Genomic DNA, 14,207 nt, shown 5'->3' on the forward strand with positions numbered 1-14,207 from the left:
ATGATGATAAACCGATGAGAGTGATGACATGATCAAGCAACCCCAACATGTCGAGCCATTAGCCCATATCCCAATCCCGTATCTGAATCACAGCTAATATAGTGAACCCATATGCCACGCTGCCGCAAAGCAACTTCTCAATTGCGCATCCATTGCGTATATATTGGCGGCTGAACACCCATCATTACTCAAGCAAGAAGCACCAAAGTCACTTTATTTCACCCAACACTGATCTGTGTAATCTTGGCACTCACACCACATAGCAAACAAGCAACAACAAACGGATCTCTGCATCCATTCAGAACTAATCAAGCTCATCATCTCTCTCACAGCCTTATCCCATTTTCTCAATTCATTCCATTCGCTTCCTCTCACCGGAACTGTTTCTCCCATTTCGTATACACGAATGCAAATACCCGAGCCCCCATACCCTAACACCATTCACACTACATATCTGTAATCTGTCCGTCTCGTACATGAAAATAAGAATTTAAGAGTAAGCTTAAGGTTCCCGGCTATCGCAAGATCTTTCCTATTCCAGGTTCCATTGCGACCTGAGCTAGGTACACGACCTAGTAGAATAGTAATCAACCATCCATTCTCAATAAAAGGTTGATGTAACACCCTCGCTCGTGCTGCCGGGGAACCGGACATCGGGTTCGGATTGATTATACGTATTGGATGGAATGATTTGTCCACCTGTGTACCACATTACATAGGTACCTAGCATTCATCCTGTACATCCATCCTGTCCAAGAATCCAACGGTTGCGGCCTACTATCTACTGTACTATCAAGATATCCTACTTCTCACCGTCTCATTCATCAAATCTAGAACAGATCCCCGCTCCCCAATCCCAACTTTATCATCGCTTGAAACTTATCTGTCTACGAGTCTCCCTACCTACATATCTAACTACCTACCTACCTATAACAGATACCGACCTATTTTTCCGTGTCGTTAGCGGAGATCTCGATGCTAAAAAGGTACCCAAATTAGATCGCGCGCGCGGCATCTTCGGAGAAAGTGTTTTCACCGTTATCGAATAACAATTTACCAAGTTCTTGGTTTGGATCACGACGGAAGAAGCCAGTCGGTCATTCATGCTTTCATTTATTCATTTGATTCATCCATTCGGAGTACATGTCTACATACATCCAAACATACATAAGCTATCCGTCCATCCCAAGCAAAAAGGAAATTCGCAAAGGAAGAAAGGATGGCGATAATAATAATTATAATATTATAATAATTAATCATTTAAAGTTGATTAAAGTTTGCTAGCCCCTCCCCTTCATCCAAGCAAAATTAACCTTAAATCTTCTCATGTGCCACAGCGTGGCTTGGCACTTGCTTGGCTGTGTAAAGTTTCTCATGTGAAATTCGGAGTGAGGGAAAATTATATGGCTGTTCTTTTCTTTCGTATTGGGATGGAGGGATACGAAGCATGGAGAGAGGAGATCAAATATGCTTGGCTTATTCATAAGGGTTAATGTGATCAAAGTAGGGATGAGCGAATTATATAATTTGGGGGTCGATTATATAATTTCATATTATCATGCTTTTTGAGGTATATAAAATATTATGTCAAGCTTATGCATGTGTTTTTTGGGCCAATAAAAACATCAGGATGAATGAAAGTGGGTCTTTTTTTTTGAAAAAGTTTTTGATGGGTTCTAATTTTCAATTTAGTGTATAATTAAGTCTAAAAGTCATGTGCATCAGTGCTAATCATGTGATTTCTATATTAATCTTATATAATCTAAAATCAATAAAATTTGCATTAAAAGCAATAGTCATTAGCCTATTAAAGCCAAAAAAAATCTTCAAAAATCCCTACTTTCTACACTAAAAATAATACTATTTGACTGATATTATATATTATATTTGACTGACGAATATACGATATTATATATCATCAAATCGCCCAACCCTAGATCAAAGAGAGTTTTAATATTGGCAGAGGCTGTGTAGAATGGGCGTGGATTTGGATTTGTGAATTGTGATCAGTCACTAAATTTGGGGAAAGGAAAGGGTTTGGGGACCGAGTTTGGTGTCATGCTATGCTATGTATGCTGTACAAGAGGTGGTTCTTGGGTTTGCTTGGTGCGAACACTGTGGAGGGAATATGGGTTGATGGGTTATGGAATGAGGAGATTCTAGAACGGGGACTGATTGCCACCGTGAAAGTTGGCTGGGTTGGTGAGAAGAGCATATATGTAGGAAATGGGTCTGCATGGACGAAGAAGTCTACGGATGGACGTCCTCCGTATACGAGAGAGTATAAATGTGTATGTGCGCGAAAGTACCTAGTAAGCATCAATCCTCATCCGTTCGCCATTTACCCTCATCTAACCACCACCACCACTGACACCAATATTCACATTTATATACGAGCACATCATACCAACATCGCTCCACAATCCCACCACTCCCAAAGCAGCCTAGAGCCCCTCTCGTGCTACTCACCAGAAAGGAAGATTCCGGTGCTGACCAGTTAACTCCCCGTCATCCCACTCGATCTCATTGGCTTTATGAATCATCGTAGCCGACCCGGATCGACACCCTGAGCACTTTATTTTCCTTTACTAAAAAACATGCTTAAACTTTGACGGCTGAAGGAATCCACTCACAATACGAAGAAGAGGGCGCCAAGCGTAAACCAAGAAAAGTGAGAAAACGCCTTTGATGGGGAGAGTGGAGAGGCTTGCGTGGAAGGTTTGGAATATGGATGAGGGGGGTGTGGATGAGCCCCTTCAATTTTTTTCTCTGAATTTTGATCATAATTCCATGCGGATTTTGTCTTGAGCGGGGGGGGGAGACTCGGAAGTCGGTCGGGAGAGAGAGAGAGAAAATGGAAAAATTGAAATTGCGTGAGCGAGAGTGACATTCCAAGCAGAGAATCTTTTGAAACAGAGATCGAAAGGATGATTTAGATAATTTAATCCATGTTTAATATGTTTTGATAAAGAGAATAGCAAAATCTCATCGAACTCCATACCCCAATTATTAAGAAAATCTTTTAGTAAGCATCACCTCCTCCTACCGCTACTGTAGTACATACGTACGTACTAAGCTTAAAAGTTACCTCACCCGTCGCTCTTGAGCCTCAATCTAAATTCAATAGTGTGGTTACACAGTTGAAAACCGGTAGACACGAGTTCGATTTCTCTGTCTAGAATATATATGGCAATATCAAAATGCATTTACTGAGAAAGGAGGAAGGTAAGAAAGAAAGAAATCAATAAAGAAATCAATAAATGGATAGATAGCTCAACCATCAACCATCAACCATCAATCAGATACCACAATCCCATACTCTAACCCTAAAATAACCACGAGTATGATTACGTCTCTTTATACTTTTAGTTAGCTCCTGCGTCAATCCATCCATCCATCTATCAAATCATCAAATCATCATCATTCTACATACGCACGTCCAATAACCTAACCTAACCTACATATGTATACATATCATTCCATTGCATTCCGCACTCCCAAACCCTATTTCCCACATAGAGTTTCGGGACCGGTGAAGAGAATCCATCCGATTTGTTTCATCATGCGTCTATTGCATTTACTTGATTACCGGCATCGTCACTCTGATGATGAATCATGAATGAGAGATGGGGATGGGGACTAGTCAGTATAAGGTTGTCAGATGATGTGTTGAACAGTTTACCTCCCATGACTAACTACATACACTTCCTGGTTCCCAGGTCCTCTCAAACAGTAGGGTTGTGAATATAGCAAGATACCCGGACTTATGCCGTCGGTCTTCTGAGCCTTATGCTTCGGATGAACAGATCCTGGTGTGATATGAAGTGACTGGGTGAACGGATATACTACTAGGTATGTGTATGATGTTTATGATGAGGGCGTGGATGGGGGGTATATTATATCGGTATATGGCCTCGTTTTTCATTTATTTTCGGAGGTATTACTCCATCGGAGATAGGCAGTTTCTTCGTTGAGGTGGACGGCCGCCGTGGGAGAAGTCTTCAGATCACAAGATTGTGAATCTGCCATCATGCTGTCTGTCTGTTACTTGTATGCTGTGGAGGAAAGCAGGTAAGATATTGCATAATACAACAAAATACAATACACCGAAGTTCATCCCGATGCAAAAACTTCGGTGTTGATCGAACTGAAAATAGATAGATAGATAGGGACCCGAAGTGTGTTGGGTCTGAATCTGGATTTTCAGAAAGCTGCTATCTATAGATCCATTTATATGATTATGATTGTAGGAAGTGTCTGTGAATGGAAACTTATACTCTGCACTACCCGAAGATCGACGAGTATAGCATGATGTAAGAAATAGATGGTACTCAAATAAATCTATCCATCTTTCTATTCGTCGAATCCATTCCCTCTCATTTCCCACCTGCTTGTCCACTTGCCTACCAGCTTACTGTACATAGGTACATACACATACATACGCCATCCCTCCAATCCTCCCCGTACCGAAGCGACCAATCCCATGCAGTCCGCGTCAAAGCTGACTGACGCCAACAGCATGACAGACAAATACGCAAAGCTAAAGAAAAGAAACGAAAAATAGGGTTCAAGAGTCAACTTAAGAGTAAGCGTAAGCTTTTAAGCTTCATTACGATGTGTATTTTTTTAATCTGTATGTACTCCATATTTATATATTAAAGCGGAGATTTAATTACCTACCTTCCTACGCGTGCCTCGCAATGTTTCGCGGCGTGAAACGAATTGGGAATTTGAGGATTGGGACAAAGGCTTGGGGGAGATCCACTGTATTCGGCAGTCAATTAGACTTTGGAAGAGGAAGAAGGGAATAGGTTTCTATGTGTGCGTATATATACATACATACATACTCCAGTATTGTGTATAAAGTCCGATGGGTCCGATTAGAGAGGCACTTCGGGACCGATGAGTTGACTTAATTTCCAATCGGGAGTTGAGTAGACAGAGTACGCAATAAGGTTATGAAATAGATCAAAGATGAGGGGGAAGAAATTTTCAGTCTGGAGCCGCGTGTGAATCTTCTCGTAGAATGGGGCGAAGGAACGGATAAGGAACGGATAAGGCATGCCGTTCATTTTCGAAGAAAATATGTGTAAAATGAGTTTAGGAATTGGGTGATAACATAAAATGGCTTGATTAAAGTGAACCAGATTGCGTTTACACTCCCGTATGTACTCCGTTCGTAGGATTCGTGATGGCGGCTGTGTTGATCCTGGTCGATGTTGTGTTTGTGCTTCCTCACGAAGGTGTGTCACCAAGGTACTATCTGTATGTATTGAGGGTGAAAATGTGCTACCGTGAAAGGAAAATTGGAAGAACCCCCAAGTCGAGAAAAGATCTTAAACAGTTACATTACATCTCGATGTCACTCCCGAAATCTCATCCGGAGATGAAAAATGAGGCCATCCCGTTTCTCGCCTGCCCACTCGTGCTCGCGGCTGTTTCTCGTGTCTGCACGGTAAGGCTATATGCAATGCGATGCTAGCTATGCGCATCGTATCGTGTCGTGAGAAAGTTACCGACTGCCTGGATCAAATTTGTGCTGTCATTACCTTGCCTTGGCCTCTCACGCGAGAAGATTGGAGGGGTATAAAATAAGATACTTTTGGAATGCTGACATAGGTTACAGGCGTTTGGATCATCTCAAACAAGAATTTTGGGGGCCAAAGAAAGGGAAGAGATGCCGGTGAGCAAAAACTCACTTTGATGAGGCGCTGCTTGCTTTTGTGTATTGTTGTGTTCTTATGCGGCCGGTATATTGCTGTTTGATGTGCTGACTGCACCGGGCAGTGATGTGCATGGTGTGGAGACTGATGGACTTGGCCCCGAGGTGTACGGAGTACAGAATATGAGAGCAAACATTTGGTAGGTGGTTTTGTGATTTGGCCTTTTGTTGGTTGTTTGGCGGGAATGGTAAGCCAAGATTATGGGATTCGATGATCAGTGTAGCAGTGTGGTGGATGATTGTGGGGATGTGGGATAAAATGGTCTTGAAGTTGGTGATGTGATGATTTTCGAAACTTCACCCCCAACAAATGACTGGCTGTAAAGCAATAATGTTTGCGATTCATATACTCGGCCAGCCTTCAGCCCCCTTTTCAATTGCCGAATCTGGAGAGCCTTGAAGAAACATAAGCTTTTTCATTTACGCTCCTACAGTTACCTTCTTGATCCTTCAGGTTTGATGATATTCACATTGTACTCGGTATGATACATAACAGTTGGTCCAACAGTCGTAGTCAGCTAATCATGCTTTTGTGTGGCTGATGGAGACTAATGGTCCTAATCCGAAATGCTTTCCTTGAATCCACTAAGCTTACGAATCCAGGACCCTCATCATTTATCCTTATTACCAAGGTTAAACTTGTAAAGAATGACCTAAAGAAGATGGATTGTGTTGTCGGTCCCGGTCAAGATATAGATGAGTGTTCGTTGATGAAATGGATTGGAGGACAACGGGTGCTAGTGAATATCTCCTAACTAGATGACTAACTACTTACAAATACGCATACGGTCGTAAAACATCAAAATCCAGAACTCTGAATGATATCGAAACAAAGTTTAGTGCATTGGCGTTCTATCATAGAAGCTCATTAAGTTTTCATGGAAGCCAAGTAAGTTTATTCGAAATAAAGATTAGTTTAAAGAGGTTACGAATGCCTTTAGACCTAACTAAGGTAATATCCCGTAGACAAGACTTTTATTGCTTGTTTGTTTGCAAGGAACAAGGAAAGCTTAAGGCAGATCAGATCTCCACATCCATTTTGTTGCCTAATCAGACATTGGGCTAGTCAGCCAAGAAATTCTATTCGCACTTCCAAGATCAAAATTCTTTCTCTTGTAAATTGCGATTGCTTGGGGAGATCATACATGTTGCATGCAATTATGTATGTATCTTACGCTGAGTATAAACCTAGAAGCAAATGAAGGGGGAGCGTCGGGGCAGGAAGATCGAATATCGGCAGTTGGTTGCAATCCAGGTTAGACACACTTCTATACCTAGTATTTGTTTGATATCGCTTCAGCTACTCCGTGCAGTTCTATTTGTATATTCGTCTCTGCTGCTCAACTTGGTATTGCCAAGGTTCAGCCAGCAAGAAAGACCAAGGCATTCGAATACGAGTAACAGAAAATAGACAACTTTGAGGTATCAACAAGCTTTAGACACATTCCCACGCGAGACCGAATAGAGAGAACATCGTAAAAAGGTATAACTTCTGGCATTTGATACGGATCTTACTCAAAGAAGTAGCATAACGTGTTTGATACTTCCTAGTTAGTACGTTTTCTAATTGTGAAGTAACCAAGCATATCGAATGTACCCCACTTCAGGACAAAGCATTTATACCCCTGGAAACTAAGAAAGTCCACATACTCGTTCAACTACCATGCTCGTATGCCCGTCCATACTGCTCCATCGAGTTTAGTTTGGAAGATCCAAATGAACATTACAGCTTTGAGCTTCAGACTGAATGGATACCCATTCCAAACTTAATCTACAGAGTAAGATTTTCACCCACCGACCGGCGAACCTTCTTTTATACTTATAGATTCTGCTGGGATCCTGGGATTCTCATTTGCTACAAGATATTGAGCATTGTTGGTGACTGGGTCATCTTGCCTTTGTATGTGCTATACAATCGACAGGACGGAGTATTCTTTTACCTTATTTACTCTAAAAGAGACGGGCGTTTATATTACGAGTTATTGGCATGCATGCTTGTCTTTTCCAAATTCCGTCCACTCCCATCTGATCTTCTTACAAGTTACAGGAGTATGCATTACCTGGTAGACCAAGACCAAGACCAAGACCAAGACCAAGACCAAGACTAAAACCAAGACTAAGAATACGTCTACGCACGACTTCGACTGCGACTATTTTATATCTATCCATCTACCGGACTTCTCTGAGTCCATTTAGTATCCGAACTAGTTTTGAGGGCTTACGCTGCACCATAATCCATTCAATCCATAATCTCGATCAATTGGATCATACATAAACTCCTTAAAGGCCCCAAAACCCTAAACCCTTGAACCTGCCTATCTTCTCCACCCGAAAACGGGTTATCAACTTATGCCGACGTACTCATCCATTTTCATATCGCGCGGCACTTTTCACGAACAAAACCAAGGGATTGGTACGGCACCGAGGGAAAGATAGAAAGATAGAAAGAAAGCTTGATTCTTATTCCTCTTCTTCCTTTTCATCTCTTCCTCCTTGAATAACTTTCCGACCGAAAAACGCGAGATTCAACGGTCGATAAACTTTCACCTCCATACCAGCTAGCTGTACTTTAATATTTTAGTGAGCTATAGTCATATCAACTTCGATCCGTCAACGTCAACTCCTCGAACTGTAACTGTATCATTCTTCAAGTCGAAGTTGTCAAGATATAAGTCAGCTGTTCGGCACGTTTAAAACACTTTTCTTCATTACATCAGGTATGTACGATAATCTTTCCTCGACTACAGACATATACATATACACATACATATACACACGCATGTTTCATACACATCTTTCATATTGTTCAATCATCTTCCCCCTTTTTCGAGAAGAGAGGATGAGAAGAGGCGAGACTAGACGAGAAGGAAAGAGAAGAGAAGAGAAGAGAAGAATAGAAAGTATCCGGGTATTCGAATATTGCAGATGGTGTACCTACCTTTGCGGTTGTGCACCTAGATACCTTCATATCTTCCACCTCGCTCTCCCGTTATTCGTTCCTCGTTCCTCGGTAGGAGAGACAAACACACATCAGTTACATCATTGTCTCTTCTATCATCATCGAAATTGAGAAACATTTCCAATCCCATTCATTCCCGTTCAATCCCATCCAATCAATACCAAATCCAACCTTCACATTCATTCATTCATTCATTACACACCAAACACATATTTGAATCCTCTGCTTGACAGAGAAATTATCTGTTTCTTCCAAACCCTCTTCATTCCTCAAAGTATTTGCAGGAGTAAAAGATATGTCATCTCAACATATTCAAACACTCGTATCAATTCAATGCGCGAGGAAAGGATAATTGCGGACCCCTTCAAAATCCTCGCAAATCCACACATTCAATGTTTCTCGTACAATTGTCATTCTATTTTTGTCGTGGACCGTTTTGTATCAGAATTGATCTTGAAAGAAGCAAAAAAAAAGATTAAGCTCAAGTGCAAGCTCGAGCCGTGTTCAAAACTCTACGACCGACTAAAAACCCTTCTCCACAAGTTCCACAAGTCAAAATCTATTTATTTCTTTACTTTTTTTTCTTTTCCGGAGCAAGAATAAGCGTAAAGTCTGTGAAGCTTTAGTTTAAGCTTCTGTCACCTTGTGCGTCAACTTGTCTCATGTTCGCGTCGACTTCCGTCTTGCATTTTATTTTGGAGTGAGCCAAAAAAAGATTTCGAATATTTGACTAACAATTCATCTGAAGCGAAAAGAAGATCGGTAGAAGAACCTCTTTCATCAAACGTCTCACCATCAAGAATACACTCGACAATACCTTCACTTTTTGGAGATTTACGTCAAGGGTCAAGATTGAATCGATCAACAAATAACCTACCCACCTCGATTTCAAAACGTCAAGAACATTAATGTGCCGACTGTCCTAACTGCACAAGCTTCCATATCTGACGTCCGAGAATCTGCCAAGAAACTAAGCCGCGTAACTTCATCAAGAACAGAAACACGAGAGGATAAATCTCGAAATTCACGACTAATTGATTTGGATAGCCCTAGCACAATTTAACATTGAGGAGAGTTGATCTACCATAACTTACTTCACCTACCTACGCACACTATCGATAATCAATTACTTAATCCATACTTCTCCATGGAGACCTACCACGGACATGTACGCACTCCTGCGGATGCGATTAAGTTATTCGAAGCCTGCCGACTTGGTCTATTACCTCGAGTACAAAGGAGACTATCGGAGAAGGAAAGACAATCAATAAAGGCTGGATCAGTATTTGTTTGGGATGAAAGGGAAGCTGGAATGCGAAGATGGACTGATGGGAAATCATGGAGCGCAAGCAGAGTCTCGGGGAGCTTTTTAACATATCGGGAGATGGAAGGAAAGAGAGGAGGTGGTCAATTTGTACCACCGCCAGCACGGAGAATGGCAGGAAAGACACCGGACAGTGGAAAGGGTAGCGACGACGATCAAGATATGGACGGAGATGGACCAGACGGGTACAGGTACAAACCTGATGGGTTAATGAAACAATCATTCAGTATCACGACTTCGACTGGGCATCATCTTCATTTAATCAGCTACTACTTCTCGCGACATCATCCAAATGCTCCCGAGCTTCCACAGCCTACAAGTGATCCACAACTTCAGCGAATTGTCCCTGAAAAGGGCATGTATCCAGAATCCACAGTTCATGAAGCTCAGGGTCCAGCTATCACCAGAGCGCCAATGCAACAAGGTCCTTATATGCAACAGCCACACCCACATGTGCATCAATCTCAACATCGAGTTTCATATGGGTATCCTTCGGGATATGGCCCATGGCCACCATCGCCGGTTTCTACTCCCCCATATCATCCTCAACAGATGTATTCATCACAGCTTCCTCCGCCACCACCTGGGTCAATGCATCCTTCCCCTTATCACATGGCACCGGGACCTCCACATACATCCCCTTACCAATCTCACCAGTATAGTCCTCATCACCATCCTAGTCATGCTCCTGGCATGATGGCACATTGTCCACCACAACCAACAGTATATGATCGACCTCCACCACCTCTCTCAAACTCTTCTTTGCCACCACCGCCCCCACACAATTATCAAAACAGTGCTCCTCCGCCACACCACCCAGCCTATCGTCCCAGTCCTCAAGCTGAACATGCTAGAATACAAGCTGAACAGCATGCACTGATGGCGCAAAGAGCGTTACAAACAAGTGGAATGATTGATCCAAGATTGGCCCAAGCGCCGCCACTTCCACCAGTTAATATCGGACCCAACGGGGTTCAAAGAACAACTACTCCACCAAGGCAGGCGACAATCTCCCCGGCTCGCACACCAAAGAGTCTCCATGAACAATCAGCCAATTCTCCAAATGGAACACCAAGTGGAATTAGTAAATCAGAGGCCCAAACAAAACCATCCATCTCGAGTCTTGTTCATAATACCGATTCAGCATGTGTTCTGGAGGATAACAAATCGAACAGTGGCAATACTTCCAGACCCGGCTCAACTAGTCCAAGACAAAATGGCAAGGTTGAATCAAAGATAGATGAGGAAAAGAAAGCTTCGGGTGTTGCGAATGGGGCATCAGAAATCGGACAATTAAACGCAGGAATTTCTGCCGCGGGACTTGGGTGTAATGAAAGGGAAGATCGAAGAGCCATAAGTGTCTTGGATCGGAAATTTATGATCTAAAGGGAGAGGGGTATGGATGGTATCAGGGGCATGAATATCTGGCGTGCAAAATTACAGGAAAGGAGAGGTCGGGGGGGGGGTCAGTCAATAATGGCGTTAGGTATGAGTGGAGTTTTGCTTTTCAGGAATGATATCCCATACTTTCGTTTTTTTGGTTTCGATTTATTGCAGCATACATAGTTTTCATCTATTCTTTTTCTTCTCTGTACAATTTTAGATGAACAATCAGGCTTTTTTTCGTAATGAATGGAATAAGCAAAGGGGTATGGCTCGGTGGTTTGTTCGTTGTCTGGATGGTTGAACGTTACATTACATTGCATTGCTATGGAGTTTACATTGGCTACCTACTTCTCTTTCGTGGTTTCTGAAGAGGAGAGGAGAGGAGAAGAGAGGGTATGAGATGAGAAGATTAGATGGGATATCATCGACTCATTCTACTTTGTATTACATTACATTATATATCCAGATTCACATAAATTCAGAGGAACAAGAAGATATCAATTTGAACAATTTGGTCTAGGGTCTGTGATAGCATAATTGACATGAGTTGAGCAGATGTGGTGAGATGAGATGAAGCAAAGAAGAGAACCCCCAAATTCATACATGTGTGCGTTGTAGATACCTACCTATGCAAATGATACCAGAACTCGAGTGAGTTGATTGTGCGGAATGGAGTGGGGGAAGAGAGGGAGGGAGCAGGGAGCCTAGTACTTGAGTTTGGGGTGGTGGGGGTTGGAGAATGGGAGGGAAAGGATGGGAGGGGATTAGGGGGAGAGTGGGATGTGTACTGTACTGTGCGGAAGTAGAATGGAATAAAATAAAATAAAATAATCCTTTGTGGGAGAAATATATTTTTAAAGATTTAAAAATGAATTAATCAGTAAAAGAATGAATGAATGAATGAAAAAATTGTTGTAAGACTTACTTGAAGTAATAAAATGTAACATGGGATGGGAGGGTGTTCCATTTGATACGATTTGGTCCCGACAGAGTGGTTCATTTATTCTGTGTCTCCTGCATGTGTATATTTAGGTATATATGTATATAGGTGGGTATATACACCATGTCATGAATGATCATGGTATAAGCAAATTTTATAATGGTACTACTGTAGGTTTGCTTGCTTGTGTTTGAGGGGTGCGTGGTTGGGTTGTGGGGGTTGGATGATGGATGGAGGATGGTGAATGGTGGGTAATATTGGTAGGTTGTGTGTTGTGTATTTTGTATGCATGTTTTTCTTCATGGGGTGAGAGGGGAAGGGGAGAAAAGGGGATGCATGTGGATGTGGATGGGTGACGGGGGAGAGGAGAGAGGGGAAGATGAACCTATCTGTTTTATTGGATGGATGACGGGATGAATGAATGAAAGGTACCTAGGTAGGATAACGAATATATGGATATTGTCATGCAGAAGTTCGCGGCGTGGTTGCTGGTGTTTGTACCTATGTATGCATGTTTGTAACGTGGAATTGTAAGATCTTACATAACGTACTGGATAGGAAGAGAACAGAAAGAGGAGAAGACGAAAGAAAGTGGAGGGGAGTTATTTTTAAATCTAGGTATAATTTAGTTATTGTTTTACTACTCTCTCTGCCCCTCGATCCAAAACTCTGGTAATCCACGATTCGACCGTGTATGAGATGAGATGAGACAAGAGGCCCAAGAAATGAAGTTAAGTTTGATCTTGTCTCATCTCATCTCATCTGACCTCCTCTATTTTCCCCCCAAATCTTCGGACGGCTACTTGGTCCCGGCCGAGTACTTATCAAGTTCTATCAATCGGATCAGCATTTCGTCACCGAATCTCACCCTTCGGTGAGCGTCACTTGCTTCCGTGGTATGTAAAGAGCCTAAAACCGGCTGCGTACGTACACAAACACAAACATAGACAAGCATAATCGTACACCCACGTCCCATAAACGAGGTGACGCTCCATTCTAAGGCTCTCTACATAGCACATACCCTGCATCTCTCAACTCCGTAGAAAGATGAATCTAGGCCACACCCCATTGCTTGTCTGCAGATCCTAGATGTCAGGGACGGAGAGATAGGAATCCGATCCGCATGATATGCTGCACGCATATCCGATTAAGTCTGCCGTTTGATTCTGCCCCAACAGTCCCATGAGATTGAAATTAACATTTACCTACTCGTGGATATATCTCGGGAGGGTGGTATGCATGCAGTATATGCACACGGTATGTAAACTTGGCACTTGGCAGGGGCATAAATTGATTTGAGTGTTTAGGGTTGGAGAAGAAATGATTAAGATACAGAGTCTTGAAGTTACATATTTGACTCATTTGAAAATGTTACCATTACCAACAATTGGTAAAAATGAAAAATCTAGCCGAGCTACATCTTATGAAAAGAAGGGCGGACAAGCCAAGGTACTGCAAATGCAGATGAGAAGCCAGCAGTCAAGTAGGTAAGCGAGAAAAGGATTTTCATGAAGAAAAGCGGAGTGAATGGACGGTGGCGGTTGTACAGATATGCAACAATGAGGCGCATTTAAATTTGAGCCCAGGAACATCATCCGGATATGCAATTTCCAATCATGAGGAGAGAAAACCTTGTTTTCTTTATTTTCCATTTCAAGATAGATTTCCCGTGAAAATGTCCACACGCTAAACTTCTTCAACGGCTGTGGTGGCATGGTGGCTGTATTGATAAGAAGGAGGGTGTGCTTCAAAGCCTGCAGCATGCGCCAACTCTGCAGATGTGAGCATGCGAGCACGGAAGCGAGGCAAGAAAGGTGTAATGATATGGTAAATTGAGACCCCAACTTTGGGCTGCTGAGTAAAGACAAGGGGTGGT

The 14,207-nt window shown here is 42.3% G+C and overlaps 1 protein-coding gene across 1 annotated transcript; it reads left to right on the forward strand.

Annotated features, from left to right (window-relative positions):
* Positions 1–9,828: 9,828 nt before the first annotated feature.
* Positions 9,829–11,391, forward strand: EAE97_011805 (uncharacterized protein; the record flags this gene model as incomplete). The annotated part of the gene is made up of 1 exon (XM_038882319.1): positions 9,829–11,391. One exon carries the CDS (start codon positions 9,829–9,831, stop codon positions 11,389–11,391), a length of 1,563 nt encoding a protein of 520 aa, XP_038726811.1.
* Between the last annotated feature and the right edge of the window lie 2,816 nt (positions 11,392–14,207).

Source organism: Botrytis byssoidea (genome assembly GCF_014898295.1).
Source record: "Botrytis byssoidea strain MUCL 94 chromosome Unknown BBYS_042, whole genome shotgun sequence".
Taxonomy (NCBI): Eukaryota; Fungi; Ascomycota; class Leotiomycetes; order Helotiales; family Sclerotiniaceae; genus Botrytis; species Botrytis byssoidea.